The 26,676-nt window shown below is 37.9% G+C and overlaps 1 protein-coding gene across 4 annotated transcripts in view; it reads right to left on the bottom strand.

The window, feature by feature from the left end:
- The window catches only part of PPME1 (protein phosphatase methylesterase 1), a 90,354-nt gene that overhangs the window by 50,206 nt on the left and 13,472 nt on the right, over positions 1–26,676 (bottom strand). For all 4 annotated transcript variants that reach the window (XM_005579066.3, XM_045370247.2, XM_005579063.5 and 1 more), the window contains exons 2-3: positions 7,772–7,865; positions 7,147–7,239 (exon numbers count right to left, since the gene is read on the bottom strand). In XM_005579066.3, coding sequence (XP_005579123.1) covers positions 7,147–7,239; positions 7,772–7,865 — 187 coding nt within the window. The remainder of the gene's footprint in view (positions 1–7,146; positions 7,240–7,771; positions 7,866–26,676) is intronic.

The raw sequence follows: 26,676 nt of genomic DNA, 5'->3' as shown, positions 1-26,676 counted from the left end.
TTTTTGCCCATTCAGTATGATATTGGCTATGGGTCTGTCATAAATAGCTCTTATTATTTTGAGATATGTTCCATCAATACCGAATTTATTGAGCGTTTTTAGCACGAAGGGCTGTTGAATTTTGTCAAAGGTCTTTTCTGCATCTATTGAGATAATCATGTGGTTTTTGTCTTTGTCTGTTTATATGCTGGATTATGTTTATTGGTTTGTGTATGTTGAACCAGCCTTGCATCCCAGGGATGAAGCCCACTTAATCATGGTGGATAAGCTTTTTGATGTGCTGCTGGATTCGGTTTGCCAGTATTTTATTGAGGATTTTTACATCGATGTTCATCAGGGATATTAGTCTAAAATTCTCTTTTTTTGTTGTGTCTCTGCTAGGCTTTGGTATCAAGATGACGTTGGCCTCGTAAAATGAGTTAGGGAGGATTCCCTCTTTTTCTATTGATTGGAATAGTTTCAGAAGGAATGGTACCAGCTCCTCCTTGTACCTCCGGTAAAATTCGGCTGTGAATTCATCTGGTCCTGGACTTTTTGGTTGGTAGGCTATTAATTATTGCCTCAATTTCAGAGCCTGCTATTGGTCTATTCAGGGATTCAACTTCTTCCTGGTTTAGTCTTGGGAGAGTGTAAGCGTCCAGGTAATTATCCATTTCTTCTAGGTTTTCTAGTTTATTTGCGCAGAGGTGTTTATAGTATTCTCTGATGGTAGTTTGTATTTCTGTGGGGTCGGTGGTGATATCCCCTTTATCATTTTTTATTGCGTCTATTTGATTCTTCTCTCTTTTCTTCTTTATTAGTCTTGCTTGTTGATCTCTTAAAAAAACCAGCTCCTGGATTCATTGATTTTTTAGAGGGTTTTTTGTGTCTCTGTCTCCTTCAGTTCTGCTCTGATCTTAGTTATTTCTTGCCTTCTGCTAGCTTTCGAATGTGTTTGCTCTTGCTTCTCTAGTTCTTTTACTTGTGATGTTAGGGTGTCAATTTTAGATCTTTCCAGCTTTCTCTTGTGGGCATTTAGTGCTATAAATTTCCCTCTACACACTGCTTTAAATGTGTCCCAGAGATTCTGGTATGTTGTATCTTTGTTCTCATTGGTTTCAAAGAACATCTTTATTTCTGCCTTCATTTTGTTATGTACCCAGCAGTCATTCAGGAGCAGGCTGTTCAGTTTCCATGTAGTTGAGCAGTTTTGATTGATTTTCTTAGTCCTGAGTTCTAGTTTGATTGCACTGTGGTCTGAGAGACAGTTTGTTATAATTTCTGTTCTTTTACATTTGCTGAGGAGTGCTTTACTTTCAACTATGTGGTCAATTTTGGAATAAGTGCGATGTGGTGCTGAGAAGAATGTATATTCTGTTGATTTGGGGTGGAGAGTTCTGTAGATGTGTATTAGGTCTGCTTGGTGCAGAGTTGAGTTCAATTCCTGGATATCCTTGTTAACTTTCTGTCTCGTTGATCTGTCTAATGTTGACAGTGGGGTGTTGAAGTCTCCCATTATTAATGTATGGGAGTCTAAGTCTCTTTGTAAGTCTCTAAGGACTTGCTTTATGAATCTGGGTGCTCCTGTATTGGGCGCATATATATTTAGGATAGTTAGCTCTTCCTGTTGAATTGATCCCTTTACCATTATGTAATGTGAGCCTGAGTAATTTATAAGGAAAAGAAGTTTATTTGGGTCACAGTTCTGCAAGCCGTATAAAAGTACCGCACCAGCATCTGCTCCTGCTGCTGAGTGCATCATGCTGCTTCCACTCATGGTGGAAGGCTAAGGGTAGCTGGCAGGTGCAAAGGTCATGTGGCAAAAAAGTGGAAGCAGAAAGAAGGGAGGGAGATGTCAGATCTTGTTAAATAACTCTTGGAAGTAGGAGAGTAAGAACTCACTCATTACCATGAGAATGGCACCAAGCCATTCATGAAGGATCCACTCCCATGACCTAAACACTTCCCATTAGGCCTCAACTCCAACATTAGGGATCAAATTTTGACTAAGATTTAGAGGGGTCAAATATCCAAACCACAGCACATGTCTTATCCCTGAGTTTAAAAGGAATGTGTCAATGTGTCTGTTTTACCACTAAGTATGATATTTATGCAATTTTCTAGTTTCTGTATCAATTTTATAATCTTTAGGAAGTTTTTCATCTATTCCTAGTTGCCAAGAGTTTTCAATATGAGGGGATGTTATAGTTTATCAAGTCCTTTTGCGGCATCAAGTGAGGTAAGAGGTGAATCATACTGATAAGATTTTCTAATGCTGAGATATTCTTGCATTCCTTGAACAAAACCTACCTGGTCACAGTGTATTATTATTTTACCATGCTATCAATCTGCTGTTATTTTCCTTAGGATTAGGTGAATAAGCAAGTGAATAAGTATGTATGTATGTATGTATAAATGAGATGGGGTCTTGTTCTGTCACCCAGGCTGGAGTGCAGTAGCATGATCTTGGCTCGCTACAACCTCAAACTTCTGGGCTCAAGCACTCCTCCCACCTGAGCTTCCCAAGTAGCTGGGACTATAGGTATGTGCCACTATGCCCCACTTCTGTATCTATTTTATAAGTGAGACTGGCTTAGTTTTCCTGTATTATCATTGCCTGGTTTTGGTATTAGACTAATAATACCTTCATAAATAAATCAAATAGCTTAAAACAGTATTATCCTAAGTGGTTTTTTACATGGTGGAAAATGTAAATGAACTTCCTCCTTTTCAAGAGAAATTAATACTCCATAAGACGTCAAATATTTAGAATTGAGTAATATAAGAATAGCCTTCTAACTAGTCTCCCTGCCTCCACTGTGGTTTCCTGCCCAATCAATCATCTATACTAGTATTTTGATTTTTCTAAAGCTCTTCAATAGCTTCCTATTGTCTAAAACAGTAGTACTCAATTACAGTCAGGTAAACGTGTATCAAGATACTTTACTTACCAGAATTTTACAGTGTGAATGTGTGTCAAGCAAAACATGCTTTCTATACTCCCTCCATAATTTTGATATACCTAAAATATGCTTAATGCGGATGTGGGTGGGGGAAATGTGTTTAAAAATAGCTCCCATGGCCAGACACAGTAGCTCATGCCTGTAAACCCAGCACTTTGAGAGGCTGAGGCAGGAGGATTGCTTGAGGCCAGGTGTTCAAGACCAACCTGGGCAATATAGTGGGATTCCCTCTCTATAAAAAATAAAAATAGCTGAGTGTGACAGTGCGCACCCGTGGTCCCAGCTACTCACGAGGCTGAGGCGGGAAGATCACTTGAGCCCAGGAGGTCAAGGTTGCAGTGAGCCAGGATTGCGTCACTGTACTCCAGCCTGGGTGACAGAGTGAGACCTTGTCTCAAAAACAAAAGCAAACAAAAATAGCTCCCTCTACTGTTACCCAGAAGTAAAAGGAAACTAAAGGTACAATTCCCTAGCTAGGTATACAAGGTATATATATAGGTATATAATTTTGCTCCAGTGATCTCTCTAGTCACCTCTTTCCCTGCTCCCCACCCTCATCATACATTATACAACTACAACCTCAACTCTACTCAAACTATAGCCAAGCTACTTGTAATTTCCAAAACAAACTTCACTGTTACACTCTTCAATGCCTGTGTGCTTACCTTTTCTTGGCATGCCTTCCCTGCTAATCCAACTTCTATTTAGTCTTAAAAACCATTTCAGATGTCCTCTCTTATGAAACTTTCCTTGTAGACCCCTCATCTACCACAAGTTAATCACTCCTTCCTCTGCATTACCTTTGTATCTTGCTGCAAACTCACCTAACAACTGAGTGCTTATGAGTCAAGCACTTCACCAAGAACCTTATATCTTTTGTTGAATTTTCACAACCACCCCATTAACTAGGAGGTATTATACCCATCTATCTAAAATTCAGATAGATTAAGCTGCTTTGACATTCAAAACCTAGTCTGAGACAAAAGTTTCTTAAAATGTTTGCTGTATTTTTTGTATACATTATTACCCACTATATACGATAAACTTAACTACTGAAGCGGCAACTACAATCACTAACCTATTGAATATAAACAAGGAATAAAAGGTTCAAAAATTAATCTTCTAGATATTTAAAGACTATCCTATAAAACAGCATAATTTTCTTCTAATAGTTATATCCCTTTGATAGATCCACAAAAGTGGTTATAGATAAAAGTTTCTCAAGTGCTTTATGGTTGTTTGTTTCTGTTACTAAAGCCAAGGTATAAATGCTTTCTCTTGATAGGTAATAGAACTTCTGGTGAATCTGGATTTGGGGGATTTCCCCTCCCAAACCACAAAACATTTAGATGGAAAAGGAGTTCTACTCAGGATTAAGGATTTTATAGAATTATGGACAAGAAGGAACTTGGAAGAATACATTCACAATTACATCCTTTCAGTGAAATGATGCTTGCTTTTCCTCTGCTGAGGACCTGGGTTGCTTTGTAATAGTCCTAATCTTTAGAATTTCTGCCTATGTGTGTCAAAAATAGGTCTCTATAGTTTCTGCCCTGAATCTTTCCTCTTAGGCGGCATAAAAGCAGTCTTCAAAGAAATATGCACACTGGAGTCAGAACAAGTATGAGTTTTCATGCTGTCACTGGCTCTGTAACTTCTCTAAATTTCAGTCCTTATCTGCCTAATCTCACAGTATTACAGAAAAATTAAATGGGATAATCCACTTAAGCACTTAGCATAGTACCTGGCACAGAGTAAATGTTTAAAAAATGTGGCTGCTTTTTTTCTTATATAAGGGCAGGCTTGGTGGCTCATGCCTGTAATTCTCAGCACTTTGCAAGGCCAAGGGAGGAAGAGTGCTTGAGGCCAGGAGTTTGACACCACCCTGGGGAACACAGTGAGACCCTGTCTCTACAAAAAAATTAAAAATTAGCCGGGAATGGTGGTGCACACCTGTAGTCCTAGCTACTTGGGAGGCTGAGGTGGGAGGATCACTTGAGCCCAGGAGTTGAGGCTGTAGTGAGCTATGATTGTGCCACTGTACAGTATCCTGGGCGACAAACTGAGATCCTGTCTTAAAAATACATACAAAAATACAACTGAAAGCAAATATTATGTCTCCCAAGTCTTTCTTTTCTTCAGGCAAACCCCTTTCAGTTCCTTCAACTGTTCCTTAAATGCTATTGTTTAAAGTATTCTCATCTTGATTGCTCTTCTCTGGAAAAGTTTCAGTTTGCCAAACTTGTCAGATCCAGAAGTGAGTATGACCTTTTTCCTTGAAAATAGTTTCCAATAAAAGAAAAAACAATCTTTAAATTATGAAAGTAATAAACATTTCACTGAACACCTAGAAAATAGAAAGATGGAAGAAAATTACTCATAAGCCTAGAAGTTCATGTCCAGCCTGGGCAACATAGCAGGATTCTGTCTCTTAAAAAATAAATACATACATAAAATTTTTCGAGCGTACAATATGTGCTGGGCATAATAAGCCATGGAATTTGCCTCCAAAAAACTTTGCAATCTATTTGCGAAGTAAATGACTAAAGCTATGATTTGAAATGTGGCTAGCCCAAACTGAGATGTGCTGTAAGTATAAAATTTTCAAATTTACAGTATAAAAATAGATGTAAATATCTCAATAATAATTTTTATATTGATTAGGTAATCAATATAATTACTTCCACACATTGAAGTGATATTGTGGATACAATAGTTAAATATATGTACATTAAAATTAATTTCTTTTTATCTATTAAAGTGTCTACTAAGAAATTTAAAATGATATATGTGGTTTGCACAGTATTTCTAGTGGACAGTACTGGTCCAGAGACATGAGAGAACCTGGTACTTATGGACAAGTCACACAATTTATCCTACAAAAGTAGCAAACAAGACAAGGGCCAAATCAGCTAATCAGCGGTTGAATATGTGCCTATGTTTAAAGAACTGTTTCAAGCCATTTGGGGAAAAAAAGAATAAGACAGAAGTTATCCCTATTTTCAAGGAATTCATAGTCTAAAAGAAGAGACAAGATGAGAGTTAAACTTAACCCCAGTAATCCCCGCTGCCAGGAACAAAGTGCTATGTTCAGGGACTTCCTCAACTCCACAGCCATCTGGCTCCAGGTGTCTAGTGCTGCATTCCCACTTGCTCTCATTTTCTGTCCTTCAGACTCTCTAGTGGTAAACAGAGGATGCATATCTGCTTGACACATACACGAGATGACAACTTCATTTTAAACACAGATGTTGCTAGTATCTTACTTAGCAGTATCTCTCCTTGCACATGGGCTGTCCCACTCCGGTCAAGGGTATTAGGAAGATCTATAATTGACAGCATTCACACAGACACGTATCTTCTACTCTAGACCACAGTATCATTAGCCAAATATTATTTACTTCCTTGTAGCTAACAAGCACCATTAAAATATAAAGAATCATTTCAAAAAGGAAGAAACATTTTCCAAATTCTTGAGGTACCTCCATGTGCAAAGTATTACATACGCTCTATATGGGAGACAAAGTGATAGACATTATCTAAAGCACCTAAATAAAATGTCTGCTTCTCTACATAAAATGAAGAGGTAGGCTAGTCAAATTCATCCAGAAGTAAACAATGATTGCACTATGGAAGTTTACACAAATTGGGTTATTCTTGTCTTATCCCATTAAAACAGAGTTGAGAGGCCAGGGAGAAAAAGTACTCAGGGCACATGACATTGCTGCAAGAATGTAAGTAATTCTCTGCAAGCCTGGCTGCTGAAACTGCCTGCTAGAATATGAAACCAGTGTTATCTAATAGCTACTGAAACAACCTGCTGTGACCCTAAGACTAGTTTTACTCATTGCAGTTACTTATCTAACAGAACTTTCCAGCTTCCGAAACCTTTTTTTTTAACATTTTTAAATTTCTCCTTCACATTTTCCTTCACTCCCTATCTTTTCTTTTTCTCCCCAGACCTTTACTAGTGCCAATGAACTTTCTCAAAGAACAATATATAACATTTCTCCTTTTTATAAAACCTCCAACCTTCTCTTTGTTCTTCAGACATACTGAAGAACATACTACCCAGTCTGTGTGTATGCCTGGAATAGCAATTCTTGCTTCCCAAATAGAATGTGTTAACTTCCAAGATTTGTCCCTATACTTTAATTACTTCAAAAGTGCTAACATTAACTTGTACTATCAACAACCTACTTACCGTGAACACAGCCCAAGAAAGGGCAGAATGACCTCCTCCATGCAGAAGGAGCAGGACTGGACCCTCTGAACCACTCTTGTAAACTCGAAAAGTGTATGAATAGTTAAAGATAAAACATCTATGTTTTTGCTCACTGAAGTTTTTCATTATTTAATCACAGTAATACTGCTAGAAACTTACATGCAAAACTGCAGACTGCCAAATGTAAGAGATGTAAGTAGACATTTCTGAGACACCAACCCTCTGTTTGAAGCATGAAGCCCATGTGACCATTTTGTTCAATGAAAAAAATATATATATAGTCCCTTTGCCCTCGTAAGGACATAGCCCCTGGATTCTAGAAACGAAACTAGTTCAACTCACTTGACTCATGAAACCTTCCCCTGGGCCCCTAAGACAGTTTATCAGTTTCAAGAATTTAATTCTTAATCCCTTCTCCAAGCATTAGACAATTACAGCCAAGAAAGATACTGGCATGGACTTACAGGCAATATTCCATAAAGAACAAGTGAGGAATAAGGTGAAATAAGTTCAGGAATAAAGAACATTTTAGAAACTACACAAGTCTTTTAACTTAGACAACATCATAAGCTCACTAAAGAATAAGCCATTTTGCAAAGGATATATCCTTGCCAGTTTCATTCTCTACTTCTACATCTTCCATGGACTCAAAATACTGACTCCAAGGAACAGGGGAAAAGTCCCGCTTTCTTCCAGGGCTGAAAAAAAAAAAAGAGAGAGACATTTCAAGAAAAAATTATGCATAAAGAGATAAAATCTTGGTCAATAAACGCTAAATTTAAGTCGGTAATGAAAACAGCAAACGTATTTTCTCTTAAAAATATAAAGAATTCATCACAAAGTATCATATTAAACATGTATTTAAATAAGAATGTATTTAATGTATTGTATTACACACTAATGTAAATGCATTTAAATAAGTATTTTTAAATGTATTTAAATCTAAACATAGATTTAAGAGTAAAAATTTTAGGATTTTTCAAAATTCTTTAGTATATTTTAATCACAAATAAATTCTGTGTTCATATACACACAAAACCTGCTCATTTTTCACCTTGCTGACTTTAATATCATTAATATCATTCCTACCTCAGTCAACAGTCAATAGTCTTGGTCACTATTACTCCTTTACACATTTAATTCTCCATACTCTTTCATGCTTCCTTGTCATTCCCAAACAATCAATATACAACCTCCATGGAAGGCAAACTGACAATATCAATACCTTGAACTTAAAGGAATTTATCTGAAGAACTGCTCACACAGAAGTGTTAAGTATTCAATGCAACATCGTTTGTAATAGAGGAAAGTTGGAAAAAATCTAATATCCCTCAATAGGGGAACTGATGAAAATAAATTGTAGTAGATAGAAAAACACTAGTTAATCCCAGCACTTTGGAGGCCGAGACGGGAGGATCACGAGGTCAGGAGTTCGAGAACATCCTGGCTAACCCGGTGAAACCCCCTCTCTACTAAAAAATACAAAAAACTAGCCGGGCGAGGTGGCGGGCGCCTGGAGTCCCAGCTACTCGGGAGGCTGAAGCAGGAGAATGGCGTAAACCCGGGAGGCGGAGCTTGCAGTGAGCTAAGATCCGGCCACTGCACTCCAGCCTGGGCGACAGAGCGAGACTCCGTCTCAAAAAAAAAAAAAAAAAAAAAGAAAAACACTAGTTGTAAAAATGAATATATTAATAAAAATATTTATATATGAATATATAATTCCAAGATTCATATATATAACTCCAAGATGAACACGATATGCATGCTATCACTTGGGTAAAATTGTGAAATATATGTTAAGCGTTTATGTATGTTTTCAACATCTCTGGAAGGATACTGATATAACATTTATGGTATCTTGGAAAGGAAAGTATGATTGGGAAATGAGAGGAAAATTTTTCAATCTCTATTCCTTACTATCTTTTTATTTTTGATCATGTATTATTATAAAACGAAAAATTATTCTAAAACAAAATAAATCAGTAAGTATCTATTCACAATTTATGTCGTCAACCTTGGATGGAATACAAGAAAGAAATTCCAAGCTGTCCCAAATTTCTAACCTATTCTTCTTCCTGGTAATGGAGGAAATTCAGAATTCTATCAGCAGCAAAACATTACCTCCTGCCAGACATGTTCCTGAATATGCTATGGGGCTGATTGGAGAATATCTACAAAGTATGATACAAATCTCCTTTTAAAAACTTGATATAAAAGCTCCTGGTTGACTATAATACTGGAAAAAAACTACAACAGAGCAGAGAGGTAGCAAGGGATCTATTCTTTCAAAAGTGAAACATTTATTGAATGTCTACTCTGTTCTAGGCATTGAACCAGGTCAATATTTCTGAATCTAACAATGAAATCACCTGGAGAACTTTATACTCATGCTTGGGTCTCACCTCTAGAAACATATTTAAGTGGTCTGTGTTATGGCCTGAGCACTGAGGATTTTTACAGTTCCCCATGTTAAGAGAGAGGCACTATAAATACAACGATAGAGGACATGATTTGGAATGAAAGAGGAGTTCAAATTCCTTATAGTTCCTACCATTTCTCTACAAGTTCCTAACACATTATGAACTTGGTCAAATTATTCTGCCTTAGATTGCAGAGACTGAATAAAATTACTTTTAAAGAATCTAATATATCTAGCGTTTGATAATTGCTCAGCAGATCGATAATCCTATCTTCTGAAATAAAAATGACATTGTGAAGTAAATAGCAACTTCAGCCTGGACCTGCTTTTTTTCCTTTTCTGGTTGCACTTGAAATCCTATGGGAAAACTAAAAGCAGAACTTACAATTCTACTTACTCACAAGTTACTCACAAATCTACCTATCCTACACTAATTTGATTATAATGATAACATGGCATGTCAAACATGTTATAATGGATTCTAAGGATCCATGGATGAATTCTGATATCTGGACCTAGGAAATCATCACAGTAATAGTACATAATATTCACTATGCACAAACGAGTCACTGTGCCAAATACTTCACAGACATGATTCCATTTGACCCTTGCAAAACTTTTTACGCCCATTTAACAGACAAAAAAACAGATTTAGACATAAAGGTAACTTGCCAAGGCCACACAACTGCTATATGGTAGTGACAAAATTCAAATCCAGTTCTACCACTCTCTCTCCAAAGCCTCTGCTCTTTACCCCAATGCTGTATCACTTCTTTCATCCTTTTATCTTCTCATGCTGTCATTTATGCTTCTGAAAGGTAATAAGGCTTAAGTGCACATTATTAGAGGTTTTCTTTTTGTAGTCTAAATATAGCTCACTCTGCCAATGCCAAAGAACCTTTACAAGTTAGCCAGGTACCAGTTAGAGAAAAATTACTTCCTATAAATAGAAATTATTCACAGGAGAACACCCTCCACTTCTAATTTCCTTCATTTAAAAAAACAAAAAACAAAAAAGGCCTATAGTCCCTGCTACTCAGGAGAGACTAGGGTGGAAGATAACTTGAGCCTAGCAGTTCTAATCCAGCCTGGGCAACAAGTGAGGCCTCATCTCTTAAAAAATAATAATAATAATAAATAATAATAATAATAATAATAATAATAATAATAAAAAAACAGGTTCCAGGGACTCCCAACTTCTTTCTACCAAACGAATAATTCCCATTTATTTAAGGAATCAATAATTCTCCATCTCCAAAGGTTGCTCCTACTCCTACAGAGATTTTCTAGCATACCCCTAACAACTTCTTTTAAACACATAATTGGGCCAGGCATGGTGGCTCACACCTGTAATCCCAGCACTTTGGGGGGCTGAGGTGGGCAGATTACCTGATGTCAGGAGTTCAAGACCAGCCCGGCCAATGTGGCAAAACTCCGTCACTACTAAAAATACAAAAATTAGCCAGGCATAGTGGCACATGCCTGTAGTCTCAGCTACTCAGGAAGGCTGAAGCAGGGGAATCACTTGAACCTGGGAGGTGGAGGTTGCAGTGAGCCAAAATCGTACCACTGCACTCTAGCCTGGGTGACAGAGCGAGACTTTGTCTACACACACACACACACAAACACACACACACATAAAACATGATTGTTTATAAACTAGAAGATTTCAATTAATTTTGTAACTAATATTAGACATTACATAGGTGGCAAGAATCTTACATTATTTTTGTATTTTAGTCAGAACAGAATATTGTGAATTTTAGGGATACAGTTTAGATTGATTTTAAAAAATAGCTTTAGATTCTTATTTTATGCCTAGATACTTTATAGTCATTATAGTTTGCGTAGGCCTTTTTTAATTATAATTTTTAGATTAATTACTAACTTTTTCCTCCCATGGGGTCATAATGAAAGAATTTTAAAGTAGTGAAAGAACTTTCAAAAGCATACCAAGGTTAAGTTACTGATATGGTTTGGCTATGTCCTTACCCAAATCTCATCTTGAGTTGTAGCTCCCATAATTCCATGTGTTGTGGGAGGGACCTGGTGGGAGATAACGGAATCATGGGGGCAGTTTCCCCTATACTGTTCTCATGGTAGTGAATGAGCCTCACAAGCTCTGATGGCTTTATAAGGGGAAACCCCTTTCACTTGGGTCTCAATTCTCTCTTGTCTGCCACCATGTAAGACATGCTTATTTCCTTCCACCATGATTGTGATGCCTCCCCAGCCACGTGGAACTGTGAGTCCATTAAACCTCTTTTTCTTTATAAATTACCCAGTCTTGGATATGTCTTTATCAGCAGCGTCAAACAGACTGATACAGTTACATTTTAAAAGGAAGAATTTATTGTTGGGTGTGGTGGTGCACCCCTGTAGTCCCAGCTACTTGGGAGACTGAGACAGGATGATCACTTAAGCTGTGGAGTTCAAGGCTGTAGTGCACTACTATCACACTCGTGAATAGCCACTGTACTCTAACCCGGGCAAAACCATGAGACCCTGTCTCTCGCTCTCAAAAAAAGGATTAATTCATTCAAAAAATATTTACTAAGAACCTACTAAATGTATAAGGCTGGAACTGACATAGGATAATGGGAGATGCTGAGATAATTATAAAACTAGAGAGACAACGCATCTGCTGTCAAGAAATTAGTATTAAGTACGTAAATATCTAACAAAATGTACAAAGAGTTAAATACCCTAAGAAGTACAGCTAAAGTGCATTGAATGTTCAAAGGAGGAGAGAAAGATTACTTCCAGCTTGGAGAATAAAGACAGGCTTTAAAAAAAGCACACAGACACACTTAAGCTAGGCATTGAAGGACAGAAAGAATCTGCGCTGATGGAAATAGGGAGGGAGAGAGGGATAAGACATTTCAGGCAGATAAGGAGCCAGCCTGCTGCCTGTCAGAAGGAACACTGAAAACAACAACAGAAAACAACTGAAAACAACAATTCCCACTGAAATGAGGTGGGAATAATACAGCATTTTTGAAATGCCAAAAGAAGGTGACACAATTAGATAGCGGAAAAAGAATGTTAGCTTAATAAAATGGGGGATATATGTTCTTTTTCCGGTTATTTGTATGTGTGTGATTTTTTTGGAGGAGCCCAACAGTCATGGATGATATCATAGAAAATGAAGAGCCAGTCCACGGCCATAACACCCTGAATGCGCCCGATCTCATCTGATCTCAGAAGCTAAGCAGGTTCGGGCCTGGTTAGTACTTGGATGGGAGAAAATGAAGAGCCCGGCTGGACACGGTGGCTCATGCCTGCAATCCCAGCACTTTGGAGGTCAAGGGGGGAGGATCGCTCGAGCTCAGGAGATCGAGGCCAGCCTGGGCAACACAACAAGACCTTGTCTCTACTAAAAGCAAAAAAAAAATAGGTAGGCATGGTGGTGCGCGCCTGTAGTTCTAGCTACTCAGGAGGCTGAGGCAGGAAGATGATTTGTGCCCAGGAGATCAAGGATGCAGTGAGCTGTGATCACACCACTGCATTCCAGCCTGGGTGACAGGGTGAAACCCTGTCTCCAAAAAGCAAACAAACAAAAAAAGAAAATGAAGAGTCAATAAAATGTAGAGACAAAAGTCTTTCAGAAAGATCAATCTGGTTACAGGCACAAGATGGACTTGATTCTGGGAAAAAATGTGTTGCAATAACCTGGCTAGAAAAGGATGGGATCAGTTAATAGGGTTGACAAAGAAAAAAGAGAAAAGAATGGGAGACTTAACTGGCAATGGAATTAAAAGTAAGAAAACAGAGAATGACCTTTCAAAGGCAATGAACAAATCTTGGGAATGTTCAAGATATGAAAGATGATTGACAGCAGAATCAAAGTCAATTTTAAACTTTTGAATAGAGAAACGAATAATTAAGTCCTACAATTTGTAAGTAAAAATCTACTCTGGTAAGTAACTGTATAATTTTTTTTACATTAGAATAAAATTTATTTCAAACCTAACAAAATAAATAATTTCCTCCCATCTCCTATTGCCAAAGGAAGAAGTTTGCAGAGAGGAGACAAAGTGGTGCTGTGAAGGACACAAAGAAAATACGGTGTCTGCCTGAGTCACATGAATCAAATGTGTTTATGGACCTTTTGCTATTGTCACAGACCATGTTCAGAATTTGATGAAAGCTATGAACCCTCAATCCAGAAAAAAATGCATGCACATATATTTTGCATATAATTCCACTGGCTTCAAGAAACCTATCTATGAATCCCAAATTAAGAACGCTTAGCCTATAATTTGACCTTAACAACCTATTTCCAGCAGAAAGAGAAAAAGAATGAGGAGATACTGCATTCTTATTAGTTCCTAAATCTGAATTCATTTTCCATTTGCAACCAACTAAAGGTTTATTTTCACAACCCAGTTCTGCCTTTATTAAACTATGGGACCCTGGGCAGTCACTTTACTTCTGTAAGCCTGAGTTTCTTCATGTCAGGGGATTATAGTACCCATTTTATAGGTGTTATTATGAGGATCAAAGATGCCCTTTCATCTCTTGGTTATTCTCAAATTAGTCTGTTCTACTTATCATAAAACTAATCATTTTCTAAAATTATCTTATTCCCTTATTTGTTATTATCCTCCAGTCGCTCCAACTAATTCACCACTAATGTGAGATCCATTAGAACAAGAAGGTTCTCCATTACTTCACTGATGTATTCCCAGCCCAGAGTCTGATACACATCAATGACTAATATCTGTTGACAGTCTGAAACAAATTAATGTGCATAAAGCACTTAGCTTGGTTTCTCAATAAATATTTATTACCATTATTAAATAGCTTTGAGGTTAATAATCCTTACTTAGTCCTTATAAACTTTCTAGTAAAAGCAAATGGGATACTACATCAATCAAGACTGTGGTACAGGTATAAGAACAGACATAGAGATCATCTAAATATAATCAAAAGTCCAGAAATAAACTAGTATTTATAGTCAATTTGTCAGAGGCATTTGAACCACAGCGACTCCATTTTGAGTGAGGGCTAGGAAAATGAGGCTGGAACTTGCTGGGCTGCATTCTCAGAAAGTTAGGCATTCCTAGCCTCTAGGTGTTTATGGTTAAGGGAACAAATTAATAACGTTTACTAAACAGACCCACACTTGGGAGCTTCCAGCTATCCTGATATCTGGAGAACAAAGGCATTCCTAATTTTGCTTTAAAGTTAATAATATCGATTCTTGCAAAATATAGTAATTAAGAAATTAATCCTTTATCACAAACCCTTGTAGCAGAACACATCTCTCCATATATACAAGCATTATATCTAGAGTGGATGCATTCCTCCTCTTACTTTCAGGAACGTCTACTCTCTCTATGGAGTAGCTGTTCTTTCACCACTTTACTTTCTCAATAAACTTGCTTTTACTTTGCACTGTGGACTTGCCCTGAATTCTTTCTTGAGCGAGATCCAAGAACCCTCTCTTGGGGTCTGGATCGGGACCCCTTTCCTGTAACAAACTGATTTTCAACAAAGGGGCCAAGATAAATTCAATGGGGGAAATGATATTGGGACAACTGGATATCCACATGCAAACGTACAAATCCAGACCCCTTCCTCACACCATATACATAATTAACTCAAAGTGTATCATAAACCTAAACAGAAGAATAAAACTCTGAGAAGAAAAAAACACGTAAAACTCTGTGATGTTGGATTAGGCAACAGTTTCTCAGATACAACACCCAAAGCAGAAGTGATAAAAAAAGATACAGGACTTGAACTTCATTAAAATAAATACCTTTTCATTAAACTATACACCATTTTCATACTATAGCTACATACAGAGAGCAGTAAGCATAGTTTCATGGATAAGAATGTGGGCTCTGAAGTCAGATTCTTTTAGTCTAAATTTCATTTCCAATAACTATGAGCTATGTGACTGTTGGCATTTCTTCAATTGTAAGCTTTGAAAAGTGATTATTAGTTAAGTACTTCCTGTTAGTTATTATAGAAACATGGTTTATAGTTGAGCTACATGGTAGACCAATTGTACTTCTTGTACAACTTTTTGCTTTTTTCCAGAATTGTCTTTTTAATTTTGTTTGCTTAGTTTTCTATTACAGTGTCACTAATCGTTTCCCAAAACCTTTTGATAGGCAAAAGACATTAATAGGTTTTTCCCTAAAGAGGAAACACAAACAGCCCATAAACATACGAAAAAGGTGTGTCTCTTAAATTGGAAAAGGTTTCCAATTTAAGAGACACAAATTTAAAATTACAGTGAAGTATCCTATTTCACATCCATCACGTTGACAAAATATAGGAAGCCAGACATTAACAGGTATTAACAAGGAAACAGGGAAGGCTATTTGGAAAACAGTAAAGCATCACCTAATAAAATTAGACAAGTGTCCTTCAACTTGGTAATTTTACGTTACAAAGAACCTCCTGCACACAGGCATCAAAACACACATATAAGAATGTTTGTAGACACATGTCTATAAAAGCAAAGAATAACAAGCAAGCTAAATATGCATCACCAATAGAATATACAAACTGTGATGTATCTGGATAATAGAATATAGCATAGCAGTGAAAATAAATTTAAGAGTTACATGAATTTGAAAAATACTTAGAGAAAGAAATAAGCACAGAAGAATAAATCCTGTATAATTCCATTAATAATAATGTTCAAAAACAGGCAAAGCTAAATAATGTATTTTTAATATACACATGCACAAGTGGTAAAACAATAAAGAAAAGCCAGGCACTGATTATCATGCAATTCAATACCAGTTTGGGAAACAGAGATGCTCTCGAGGAGAGACAAACAGGTTTCTAAGGTGCTGATAACGTTTTACTTCATAAGCTAGGTGATGGACACATGAGAATTTATTATTTTTTGAACTGTACATTTATACTTTACTTTTCTGTATGAGTATTTCACAATTTTAAACAAAGAAAGCCTTTCAATTCTGTAAAAATTCTCTTAATATTTGGTCATTCACATTAAATAATCTACCAGGTCTATTTTTCACTCAAATTTCCATTTCTGGCACCCTCCATTCATCTGCTCCAAATGGGACTGCCTGCTGTTTGATATGATGAACTGATAACATTTTACTATCATCTGGGGAATTCTTCTTGCCTTTCACCTGTGTTGAATCCCTAATCCCATATCCCATATTTTTCTTGTTATAGTCTCTTATTTTGATGAAACACACCCTCCATCAGCTTCATGAGAAAGGGACATTAATTTTGAAACTTTGCATGTTAGAAAATCGTGTTCCCCATTTTCACAAAATGACTGACAGTCTGCCTGAGTATAGACTTCTTATGTTAGGAACTGTTTCTGTCTATGGTAATTAATAGATCCAACTTGAGAAATATTGGCTAAAATTATATGTAAGTGTGTGTGTAAAAAATATATAGATGTTATATTTACACAATCATAGTGTATAATTATTAATTATATATAACGATCTTATATATTGTAATTATATAGTCATTCATTCTTTTAAATGCATAGAATGAGCTGGCAAGAAAGTAAGGAACAGGGAAGACCCAGGCCAAAAGTTAAGTAAGGTGGAAACCCAGAGAGGCACTTACACCATTAAATCTGGCTATTATCTTGATGGCATTTGCCAACTGTCCGAAGTTCGGCGGTTTCCTGGGGCACACAGAACAGGACACAAAGCCCAAGGTAGGAAGCCTTGCTGGGGAGCCCAGCAGGAAACCTTTCTCCCATCAAGCTGGGATCTCAAAGGATCATAAGCTCAGTGAAAGGTTGAAACAGAATTAACTTTCTGCTCCTTACCACAATCTCAGGATTAAATTTAACAACAACAACAAAAAAGCCTGTCTTAAAACTTGGCGTTGAGAAGAGAGAAGCAAGAAGAAACAAACGGCTCTCAAACTGATATGGAGCTAAATACATATCATTTACATATCCCAAGAAGTTTCAAGATGAGAATGTAAAGTGGATTCAACTGGTAGTGCCCTCAGGACACCCAAGAGAAACAAAGGCAAATCCTCCTTAAAGAGTCAATCTTCATTCTAGGACTAAGAACTTTCACAAAGTTTCAAGGCAAATAACTATCTCACAATCAAAAAGCATAAAATATGTGAGGAAACAGACCTGTAAAGAGTTCACATAAAGTAATTATCAAATACAATATAAAATAACTGCTTAATACATTTAAATGAACAGAAACTTGAAACAAGCTTCTAGAATGAAAAGAATTAAAATTAAAAAACAGTCAAGTTTAACTGATTAGACACAGTTAAGGAGAAGGGTAAACTAGTAGTGAATTTGTTCAGATACATCTAGATACATCTAGAATCCAAAATACAAACAGAAGATGGAAAATATAAAAGTTAAGAAATATGAAGGGAAGCGTAAATAAGTCTTAAATATGTCAAACTGAAGTTCTGAAAGGAAATAAGAGAGTGGAATAAAAGTAGTATTTGAAGAAGCCCTACAGGTTGAGTACCCCTTGTCCAAACTGCTTGGGACCAGAAGTGTTTCAAATTTCAGTTTATTGTTTCCTTTTTTTTTTTTACTTTGGAATATCTGCATATACACAATGAGATATCCTGGGGATGGGACCCAAGTCTAAACACACAATTCATTTATGTTTTATATAGACCTTATACACATGGCCTAGACGTAATTTTAAACAATGTTTTTAATAATTTTGTGCACAAAACAAAGTTTGTGTAAACTGAAGCATCAGAAAGCAATGGTGTCACTATCTTAGCCACCCATGTGGAAAATCTATGGTTGTTTGGCATCACCATCATTCCTGATTGAACTCACATGTTACTGATAATCATTTTTCTTACACTTATTCACATATAAGTACTTAACAGTAAAAGATATAACATACCATTAATACAGTGAAAAAACATAATGTACTCAGGGTAACCAACCAGCATAGTAACATCACAGAACACCTCTACCGGTTATTAAATAAAAGCAACAACCAACAATGGCAGGCATTCAGTCTCCTACCTACAATGTTGTGTTTGATTAAAAGGTTACCAAACACAGTATTTTATTTTTTAGGTGAGAAGAAACATCAGAAACAGTTGAGGGATGTGTTAAGTCTGTTCTTGCATTGCTGTAACATAACACCTGAGACTGGGTAATTTATAAAAAGGTTTAACTGGCTAATGGTTCTGCATGGTACCAGCATCTGTTCCTGGTAAGGGCCACAGGAAGCTTACAATCACGGTGGAAGGTGAAGTGGGAGCATCTGTGTCACATGGAGAGAGCAGAAGCAAGAGAAGGGGGAGGTGCCACACTCTTTTAAACAACTAGATCTGGAGAGAACTCGGGGCAAGAACTCACTTATTACCAAGGTGATGGCAATAAACCATTCATGAGGGATCTGCATCCATGATCCAACACCTCCCACTAGGCCCCACCTCCAGCACTGGGGATTACATTTCAACATGAGATTTGGAGGGGACAAACATCCAAACCATATCATTCTGCCCTTGGCCCCTCAAATTTCGTCTCCTTCTCACATTGCAAAATACCATCACCTCTTCTCAATAGTTCCCCCAAAGTCTTAACTTGTTTCTGCATCAAGTCCAAAGTCCTAAGTCTCATCTAAGACTCATCCCCTTCCACCTATGATGTGGAAGCAGCCCGAGATGTACCTACGAGCCTGTAAAACCGAAACAAATTATTTACTTCCAAGACACAATGGTGGTACATGCATTGGGTAAACATTCCCATTCCAAAATGGAGAAACTGGCCAAAAGAAAGGGGCGACAAGCCCTATCAAAGTCTGAAACCCAGCGGGGTAGTCATTAAATCTTAAAGCTCCAAAAATAATCTCTATTGACTCCATGTCCCACGTCCAGGGCACACTGGTGCAAGGGGTGGGCTCCCAAGGCCTTGGGCAGCTCCACCTATTGCTTGTAGGGTATAGCCCTGCCAGCTTATCTCAGAGGTTAGAGTTGAGTGCCTGCAGCTTTTCCATGCTCAGGATGCAAGCTGCCGGTGGCTCTACCATTCTAAGGTCTGAAGTGTGGCAGCCCCTTTCCCACAATTCCACTAGGTGATGCTCCAGTGGGGTCTTTGAAGGGGGCTCCAACCCCCCATTTCCCTTCAGCATTGCCCTAGCAAAGTTTCTCTGCAGGGGCTCTGCCCTTGCAGCACACTGGCTTTCTCATATATGCTCTGAAATCTAGGCAGAAGTTGCCTAGCCTTCTTCACTCTCGCATTCTATGTGCATGCAGGCTTGCCAACCACATGGAAGTGGTCAAGACTTACGGTGCTTGTGCCCTCTAGAGCAGCAGCCCAAGCTGTGCCTGGGGCATTTTGAGCCCTGGCTGGTGCATGAGTAGCCAGGATACAAGGTGCAGTGTCCAGAGGCTGAGCAGGGCAGCAGTGCCCTGGGCCTGGGCCCTGAAATCATTCTTTCCTCCTAGGTCTCTGGACCTGTGATGAGAGGGACCTTCCCAAAGACATCTGAAACAACTTTGAAACCTTTTCCCCATTGTTTTCGATATTAACGATTGGTTCCCTTTTAGTCATGCAAATATCTCTAGTAAGTGGTTACTCCAAAGCCCTCCTGGATTCCTCTTCTACCAGAGGGCCAGGTTGCAAGTTTTCCAAACTTTTACAGTCTGCTCCATCACTCTGTTGTCCAGGCTAGAGTGCAGTGGCATCATCACAGCTCACTGCAGCCTCAATCTCCCAGACTTGAGTGATCCTCTTGCCTCAGCCTCTGGACTAGCTGGGACTACTGGCATATACCACCACATCCAGCTGATAACTTTTTTTTATTTTTAGTAGAGACGAAGTTTCACTATGTTGCCCAAGCTGGTCTCGAACTTCTGAACTCAAACAATCCTCCCACTTTGGCCTCCCAGTGCACCTGGCCTATAAAGTCCAACTTTAAGTTATTCCTTTGCTCCTGTATCTGATACCAGGCTGTGAGAAGCAACCAGGCCACCTCTTGAATGCTTTGCTGCTTAGAAATTTCTTCTGCCAGCTACTCTTGATCACTCTCAAGTTCAACTTTCTACAGGTTCCTATGGCATGAACAACACAATGCAGGCAAACTCTTTGCTAGGGCATAACATGGTGACTTTTACTCCAGTTCCCAATAAACTCCTCATTTCCATCTGAGACCTCATTAGCCTGGCTTTCATTGTCCGTATTTCTATCAGCATTTTGGTCAAAATTATTTAACCAAGTCTTTAAGAAGTTCCAAACTTTTCCTTGTCTTCCTGTCTTCTTCTGAAAAGTCCTCCAAACTCTTCCAACCTCTGCCTGTTATCCAGTTCCAAAACTGCTTCCACATTTTCAGTTATCTTTATAGCAACGTCCTACTCTTCAGTATCAATTTTCTATGTTGTCCATTCTTGCACTACTATAAAGAAATACCTGAGGCTGGGTAACTGATAAAGAAAACAGGTTTATTTTGGCTTGGGGTTCTGCAGGCTGTACAAGAAGCATGCTACTAGTATCTGTTTCTGATGAGGGCTTCAGAAGCTTACAATCATGGTAGAAGGTAAAGCTGGAGCAGCCACATCACATGGCAGGAGCGGGAGCTGACGGCAGGGATGTGCACCACTCTCTTTTAACAACCTGATCTCGACTGAACTCAGAAGCAGAATTCACTCATTACCAAGGGGAGAGCACTAAGCCATTCATAAGGGATCTGCCCCCATGATCCAATACTTTCCACTGGGCCCTACCTCCAGCACTGGTGACTACATTTCAACATAAGATATGGAGGGGACAAACATTCTAACCCTGTCAAGAGACCAGACTGTGGGTCCTCTAGGGATGAGAATGCATGCTGCTAGGTGGCTTAATATTTTTTTTCCAGTCATCTGCCTCATTAACAATGGTTTTTGTCTTTAAAGTCTGTCTCTGATTTTATAAACTGACATTTCTTGCTCTGTTTTGACTCGTGTCATGTCAGCACTCAAAAAGTTTCAGATTTTGGAGTACTGCAGATTTTCAGATTAGGAATGTTTAACCTGTGGCTGAAGTTTTCAGAACTGAGGAAACATCAAACCACAGATTTATGAAGCTCAGTGAACCATAAGATTTAAAGAGAAGTAATACATTATGGTAAAACTATAGAACATTAAAGACAACTATCTTAAAAGTGGCCCTAATCCCCAAAATACTAAATGACATATGAGTAAATTTGCTCATTTCAGCACTATTTGAAACAGAAAAGGATGAAAAAAACCCAATGGCCATCAATAGGGGACTGGCTGAATACACTGGGTTATGTCCACACAACAACTGCAGGGAAAATAATGGAAAAGATTTCTGTGTACTAGTAAGAAGTGATCAGAATATCTTAAATTTAAAAACCAATAGGCAAGCCAGGTGCAGTGGCTCATGCCTGCAATCCTGGCACTTTGGGAGGCCGAGGTGGGTGGACTGCTTAAGCCTAGGGGTTTGAGACCAGCCTGGGCAACATGGCGAAACACTGTCTCTATGAAAAATAAAAAACTTAGGGGGCACGGTGGAGCACACCTAAAGTCCCAACTATTAGGGAAGCTGAGGTAGAAGAATAGCTTGAGCCCAGGGAGTCAAGGCTGCAGTGAGCCATGATCATGCCACTGCACACCAGCCTGGGTGACAGAGTGAGACCCTGACTCAATAAATAAATAAATAAAGCAATATGTGGAACCATATGTATGTTATTTTATTTATTTATCATTAGTTTTTAATTTTAAATAGAGACAGGGTCTCACCACATTGTCCAGGCTGGTCTCAAACTCCTGAGCTCAAGCGATCTGCCTGCTTTGGCCTACCAAAGTGTTGGAATTATAGGTGTGAGCCATCGCACCTGGCCAATGTTATCTTTCATATAAGGGGGAAGTATAAATATATGTTTACATATTTTGAAGTGCATTGATAAAAGCAAAAACTAATGAAAAGAGTTACTTGTAGGATACAAGGAAAAAAGCTATAATTTTCTGAATATGTATTGTTTTATACCTCAACATTGTAGTCATGTACATAATTTTTGTTTTATAAGCATATTAAACACTTTGTACAAACCAATTACCACAATTAACATAAAACAGAACGAATTAACTTAATGGTGTATTAAGAATTATTCCAAATGACTTTAAAAACAATTATTTGACTGCACATCTCTGGTGGGATAAATATACTTCAAGGAAAAAAAAGAACTGAAAATAAATTTTATTTATTTATTTATTTATTTTGAAAATAAATTTTAAACAGTATTCAGTAATCATACTGTTGGTTATTTTTAATGGTAGCACAGTTTGTTATTTTGAACATCATATACATACATATTTGGATAAAGCAAATAGGCAGTTAGGTTAATGTCATTAGGAACCAAGACTTTCATTGTAAAGGAAGAGATAATTAGATAAAAATCAGAAAAGTAAAGGCCGGGCGCGGTGGCTCAAGCCTGTAATCCCAGCACTTTGGGAGGCCGAGATGGGCGGATCACGAGGTCAGGAGATCAAGACCATCCTGGCTAACATGGTGAAACCCCATCTCTACTAAAAAATACAAAAAACTAGCCGGGCGAGGTGGCGGGTGCCTGGAGTCCCAACTACTCGGGAGGCTGAGGCAGGAGAATGGCGTAAACCCGGGAGGCGGAGCTTGCAGTGAGCTGAGATCCAGCCACTGTACTCTAGCCTGGGCGACAGAGCGAGACTCCGTCTCAAAAAAAAAAAAAAAAAAATCAGAAAAGTAAAAAACCCTGTAATCTTAATTTTGAAATGAAAATGTCAGGGTGAACTCTTGATTCTTTTTGTCCTTCCTTTTGAAATATCAGTATGGGCCGGACACAGTGGCTCACCCCTGTAATCCCAGCACTTTGGGAGGCTGAGGCAGGTAGATCACGAGGTCAGGAGTTCAAGACCAGTTTGACCAAGATGGTGAAACCCCATCTTTACTAAAAATACACAAATTAGCCAGGTGTTGTGGCAGGTGCCTGTAATCCCAGCTACTTGGAAGGCTGAAGCAGATAACTGCTTCAACCTGGGAGACGAAGGTTGCAGTGAGCCGAGATAGTGCCACTTTCACTCCAGCCTGGGCGATAAGAGCGAGACTCCGTCTCAAAAAAGAAGAAAAAAAAAGAAGAAAGAAGTATCAGTATGAACTCACAATTCTAGCTATGACTACTACAAAGGCCTATAAGCAATAACCAGAATAGTAGCAATGAGTTAGTCTAGTGCCCAGATTGAGAGGTCTAAATACCATCTCCAGCTTCTGGAGGCAGCCTGTATTCCTTGGCTTACAAGTTCTTCCTCCATTTTAAAGCCGGCAAGCAATACAGCATCTTCAAATCTCTCAGGCTCTGACTTGCTCTTCTGTTTCCTTCTCTTTAAAAGACACCAACGATCACACCGGGCCCACCCAGATAATCCATGATAATCTCTTTATTTTAAGGTCAGCTGATTAGCAACCTTAATTCCTCTCTGCCATGTAAAATAACATATTCACAGGTTCCAGGGATTCAGACCTTAGCATCCTTGGGATGTTGTTATTCCACCTGCCACAGGTTGCTAAAGTCATTGTATTACTTCAGAAGAACAGCAGAGATATTGATTAAACTTGGACTTTTATATTACCTATACATGTTAAAATGTATAGGGCAAAATCCTTAGGAATCCATTAAAAAACTACAGGAACAATTTCAGCGGGGTTTCAGAAAATAAGACCAATATATAAAAATCAATTGTATTTCCGTAATTTGCAATTAACACTCCAAAAATAAAATCAAGAGGACAATTCCATTTACAATACCACTGATAAGAATAAAATATGCAGGAATAAATATAGCCAAATAAATGCAAGACTTAAACACTGAAAACTATGTAGTACTGTTGAAGAAATTAAAGAAGACATAAATAAAAAGAAAGACATCCAGTGTTGATGGATTGGAAGACTGAGTATTATTAAGTTGGCAATACTTCTCAAATTGATCTACAGATTCAAAGCAATGCCTATCAAAATTACACCTGGCTTCTCTGCAGAAGTTGACAAACTCATCCTAAAATTCATATGGAAATTCAAGGGACCCAAAATAAGTTTTTTAAAAAAGAACAAAGTTGGAAACAATACACTTCCTGATTTCAAAACTTACTACAAAAAGCTACAGTAATCAAAAGACAGTGTAGCACCAATATATAGATTGATATATAAATCAATGATACAGAATTGATGGCTCAAAAACAAACATATACATTTAATGGTCAACTGACTTTTGACAAGGGTGTCAAGATAATTTAATAGCAAAGGAAACCTTTTCAGTTAAATCGTGCTGGGATAACTGGATATCTACATGCAAAAGAATGAAGTTGGACTCATTCCTCATATCATACATAAAAATTAACTCAAAATGGATCACAGACTTGCATGTATTAGCCAAAACTGGAAAACTCTTAGAAGAAAACTCTAAGTCCCTTTTCACAGGCACCTAGTACCTGGAATTCTTGAGCCTTTATAGGACAGTGATATGGATTAGCTTGAACTTTCAATCTCTTTCTACAAGTAGTTTTCAGTTTTCTCTTCTAAACATTTATCAACTTGCTTTCTATCTTCCTAAATTTTGTAAGCATCTTATATCCCTACTCTTCTTTGTCCTTTAGCTTTATTCCTTTTTCCAAATTACTATAACTTAATGAAATTTGAGGAGACAATGGAGATAAACACAGGAATTAATTTCTACACCAAGCTTCTGGGGTAGCTATTATTATCCTCATTTTCCAAATGAGAAAACTAAGGCCAATGGAGTTTAAATAACTTGTCTAAGACCATGGGAAGCAGCTGAGCTAGAATCTGACTCTCAGGGTCATTTCCCTATCAGTTTTCAATACTATCCTCGAATATTAAGTTCCCCATTCTTGAAATCATCAAAGCTGGCAATGAACACCCTGAAATCCCTAGGAAGAGGACTGGTTCCTGCTGTAGGGATAGTAACGATTGGTAGAAGAACCTTGTAGCAAGGTTGAGCACCATGTAGACTAAGAACAAAGTCAAGGTTTAGAACTGTTATGATCATGATTGGAGGGAGCTGATGAGTGAAGTGAGAAAGAAGAATCAAGGAAAACTCTCAAGTTTTCCCGATGCCATTCACAGAGAGAGAATACAGAAGGCCTTCTTAAAGAGTTCTAATTTATTAAATACTGATTTACCATGTGGTTAAAAATCCTAGCTCCCATTACTATTACTTTTCTGTGTTGAGCATCATGGAATCCGAAAATGGAAACAGAAGCATTTCACAAAATCTCTTGCGTTAAGCAGAACAGGACACTTACAGCCCAATATATGATGTGCTTTCAAGCAAATAAATGAAACCTTATCTCACTTAAAACCATCTTCAGATAAGATACTTAAGCCATAGGAACTTCCAACCTGCTGAGTCAGACCACATAAAAATATACTTTGCTTAAAGTGCATGGATAAACACAGACTGCTGTAGCACAGGGAGAACAGGTGTAATCTTACACCGTTGATAATAAAGAATTGTACTTTGCCTAAATTAGAAAATAAATTTTCTAAATTTTACTTCCACCTTTCGCCCAACAGGAAAAACAACATAATTATTAACTTCTTTTTCTACAACTTGAAAAGTTTAAAAAAAAAAAAAGGATATAATGACAACTTTTCTAAAACGATCTGGGCTCAAACAAAGAAAAAAAGCCACTGAAACACCATTAATGAAAGCAAGAGAACAGACAGAATATAGGCTTTTTGATGTTTTGCAAAGGCTAATGCAGTTGCTTACCCTCAAAATCAACGTGTGGCATTACCCAATAATCAGCATTTATGTAAGCTACTTTTCTGCCACAACAGGAAGAAAGCAAGCAGGTTTGAAGTTTGAAAACCAATCAGGTTCATATAGAAGCCTCTAATGAAGTATATTTCAGACCAACAGCCATTCGATCCCCTCCCCAGACTCATCTAAATGTCATGATGATCTAGAATAAAAGACATACTTCAGGCCGGGCGCGGTGGCTCACAACTCTAATCCCAGCACTTTGGGAGGCCAAGACGGGTGGATAACTTGAGGTCAGGAGTTCGAGACTAGCCTGACCAACATGGTGAAACCCCGTCTCTACTAAAAATACAAAAATTAGCTGGTTGT

This window comes from Macaca fascicularis, chromosome 14 (assembly GCF_037993035.2).
Source record: "Macaca fascicularis isolate 582-1 chromosome 14, T2T-MFA8v1.1".
Lineage (NCBI taxonomy): Eukaryota > Metazoa > Chordata > Mammalia > Primates > Cercopithecidae > Macaca > Macaca fascicularis.
Note: the sequence above shows the minus strand (reverse complement) of the source record. Positions and strands in the feature narration are given on the sequence as shown.